Below are 1,564 nucleotides of genomic sequence, written 5' to 3' on the forward strand. Positions count from 1 at the left end.
AAATTTATAAATGACTAAAAACTTATTTTAAGTAAAAACAACTTATCTAGATTTAGATTTTTTTACAGTGTGAGGTTGTTTTTTTCTTATTTTAAATGTAAATTGTCTTATTACATCGGCAGTGTCTCACTTACCTATTTAATTCAAGGAAAATGTATTTATTTCAAGAAAAAAATAACTTTTTTAGATTTACATTTTAGCAGAAGGTCTTTAATTCAATAAGAGCCTTTTTTGCCATTTCTGAATAAATAAGATTAACTCCAATAAGCTGTTAGATCCCAGGATTTAAATGTATTAGAGATAGTTATGGATTTTATTCCATAAACTGCAGGTTTTCACTTGTTCCAGATGGCAGCAGCTATTTCACTGAAAAAACAATCTAGAAATAAGTAAAACTTTCTTAAATGAAGTGTATTTACCCCTAATTTGAGTAGGAAAATGAGATGGCTTGTCGATGGAATGAGTATCTTCCCTCTTAAAATAAAATAATTAGATAAAATGCACTTGAAATAAGACAATGCAATTGTGTTGTCTTATTTTTTAATATAAATAGTCTTGTTCCGTTGGTAAAGTGATGCTTTAACCTCCTCAATCCAAGAACAAATGCACTTATTTTAAGATAAAATGACTTATCTAGATTTTGATTTTTTCCAGTGTTTTTACCTGAGGCGGTCCGTGCCGGTCCCCCTGCCCGGTCCTTTGGCTGCAGCCTCCAGAGAGGGCAGCCTCAGAGGGGCTCTGCTCCTGCGCGCCGGCCTCACAGAGCCAGACACCAGCTGGGATCTCCTCTGGACGGATCCAACCGGCCACAGCCGGTTAACGGCCAAGCCGATGACAGTCATGGGGGGAGCAGCTCCACCGGGTACGACCATCTGGGACGTTTCACCTGGATGGAAGCTCTCAGCTGAAGATAGAGCCCTGAGGACGGGAGCGTGATGAACAGTTTGGAGGAGGCTGCGCTTCATTCAGAGAACACCATCAATGATACATGATCATTAATGATGCAGAGCTGGTCAGGTGGGGAGTAGGCGAACCCTTCCCTTCTCTTCTGGATCGGTTTACAGGAGTGGTGACACAAAGCACAGCAAGAGATGTAACAGAAAACTGGAAACTAAAAAAATTACTGGATCCGGAAACGACTCCAGCTGCACTGGAAAAAGTTGAAATCTAGATAAGTCATTTTTTCTTAAAATAAGTGAATTTGTTCTTGAATTGAGGAGGTAAAGGAGACATTTTGACTATTTACACTTAAAATAAGAAAACACAATTGCATTGACTTATTTCAAGAGCCTTTTATCTAAATATCTAATTTTAAGAGTAAAAATACTCATTCCATTGGCAAATGATCTCATTTACCTGCTCAAATTAAGGTTAATACACTTAATTTAAGAACTTTTTACTTATTTCTGGGTCGTTTTCCAGTGCAGAAACTGAAGTTTGGAAAGTAATGAATTACATTTACTCAAGTTACTGTAATTGATAACTTTTTATGAGTAATTTGTAATTTTCTGAGTAGTTTTTGAAATATGTAATTTTTACTTTTACTCGAGTAAATTTTAACCTA

At 36.3% G+C, this 1,564-nt stretch overlaps 1 protein-coding gene across 1 annotated transcript in view; it reads right to left on the bottom strand.

The window, feature by feature from the left end:
* The window catches only part of LOC107101097, a 5,317-nt gene extending 4,050 nt beyond the window's left edge, over positions 1-1,267 (bottom strand). Inside the window, exon 1 of the mRNA XM_015399861.1 lies at positions 664-1,267. Coding sequence (XP_015255347.1) covers positions 664-965 — 302 coding nt within the window. The 5' untranslated portion in view covers positions 966-1,267. The remainder of the gene's footprint in view (positions 1-663) is intronic.
* Positions 1,268-1,564: the final 297 nt, after the last annotated feature.

The sequence above is a fragment of the Cyprinodon variegatus genome, unplaced genomic scaffold (genome assembly GCF_000732505.1).
Source record: "Cyprinodon variegatus isolate N-32 unplaced genomic scaffold, C_variegatus-1.0 Scaffold1053, whole genome shotgun sequence".
NCBI classification, from domain to species: Eukaryota; Metazoa; Chordata; class Actinopteri; order Cyprinodontiformes; family Cyprinodontidae; genus Cyprinodon; species Cyprinodon variegatus.